The sequence below is a fragment of the Myotis davidii genome, unplaced genomic scaffold (genome assembly GCF_000327345.1).
Source record: "Myotis davidii unplaced genomic scaffold, ASM32734v1 scaffold1509, whole genome shotgun sequence".
NCBI classification, from domain to species: Eukaryota; Metazoa; Chordata; class Mammalia; order Chiroptera; family Vespertilionidae; genus Myotis; species Myotis davidii.
The window spans coordinates 435,534-436,905 of NW_006299480.1; the positions used below are offsets into that span (position 1 = coordinate 435,534).

Sequence of the window (1,372 nt, forward strand, 5' to 3'; positions counted from 1 at the left end):
GCTGGTGTGAGGGTCCCGCCTGTGCACCCTGCAGGTCCCAGATCCGCACGGAGGGCTTCCTGCACCTGCGCTACCAGGGCACGGACTGCGCCCTGATGGTGTCTGCCCACCAGCACCCGGCCACTGCCCGCTCTCCCCGCGCTGGCGACTTCGGGGCAGCGTTCGTGGAGAGGTACGCCAGCTCGAGGCCTGGGAGCCCTGGTGGGTTGCCTGCTGGCCGGGCCGCCCGGCCCTGACCGCTCCCTCGGGCCGGCGGGCGCAGGTACATGAGGGAGTTTGGCTTCGTCATCCCTGAGCGGTCGGTGGTGGTGGACGATGTGCGGGTGAGGGGCACTGGCTGCAGCGGCCTTCGCCTGGAGGACGTCACCAAAGCCCAGATGGGGCCCCCTCGGGTAGACAAGGTCAGTGGCCCTGCCACACACACCCACCTGTGCCCTCGGGGACACGGGCAGGTGGGGATGGGGAGGTGGGGGACCTGGGTGCTGGGCCTCCTTCACCCCCCCACCTCCTCAGATGACCCAGTGCTACTTTGAGGGGGGCTACCAGGAGACCCCCGTGTTCCTGCTGGGAGAGCTGGGCTACGGGCACAAGCTCCAGGGACCCTGCCTGATTATCGACAGCAACAGGTGGGCTGAGGCTGGCCAGGTCGGGTCCTGGGGGTGCAGGTCGGGGCCACAGCTCTGGGTGCCTGGCAGGGGGTTCCCTGGCCCGAGGCTGCAGGAATCTGGAATCTAGGGTCGCATCATGTGGGACCCCCACCTGGGGAAGTGAGGTTCCTGGTTGGGAGCGGGGTCTGGCTTGGCCCCTCCAGCCGCCCTGTGCCCCTGCCCCCAGCACCATCCTGGTGGAACCGGGCTGCCAGGCAGAGGTGACCGAGACTGGGGACATCCGCATCGCGGTGGGGGCTGAGACCTCCGGCACGGTGGGCGCCCAGCTTGACCCCATCCATCTGTCCATCTTCTCACACCGCTTCATGAGCATTGCGGGTGAGTGTGCCAGGCCACTGTCCTCCTGGCCGTCCTCCCTGTGGGTCCGGCGGGGGGTCTGCCAGCCAGGCACAGGCGGTGCGGGAAGTGTTGCCGGGGAAGGGGCAGAAGCAGGATCGTGGCTGTGACCGGCCGAGCAGCGTGGCCCTGGCTCTGGGCTGGCACCGCCTCCCTGCACCCACCGGCCACGGCCGCGGGCAGAGCATGCTTCCCTCCGACAGCAGCCTCTGGGTGTGGGGAGGAAGCAGGCTCTGGCAGTGAACCGACCTGAGCAGGGCCAGGCCAGGGGCCCCAGGACTTGCCTAGCAGGGCAGGGACGGATGTGGGACCCCAGGTTCTTGCTGGGGCTCTAGGCCGCGGTTGGGGAGGGCGAGACCTGGCGTCCA

The 1,372-nt window shown here is 69.4% G+C and overlaps 1 protein-coding gene across 1 annotated transcript in view; it reads left to right on the forward strand.

Moving 5' to 3' along the window:
• The window catches only part of OPLAH (5-oxoprolinase (ATP-hydrolysing)), a gene marked incomplete at its 3' end in the record, with an annotated part of 25,218 nt that overhangs the window by 7,375 nt on the left and 16,471 nt on the right, over positions 1–1,372 (forward strand). The window contains exons 11-14 of the mRNA XM_015571378.1: positions 12–172; positions 263–401; positions 514–626; positions 835–986. Of these exons, the coding sequence (XP_015426864.1) occupies positions 12–172; positions 263–401; positions 514–626; positions 835–986 (565 nt within the window). The remainder of the gene's footprint in view (positions 1–11; positions 173–262; positions 402–513; positions 627–834; positions 987–1,372) is intronic.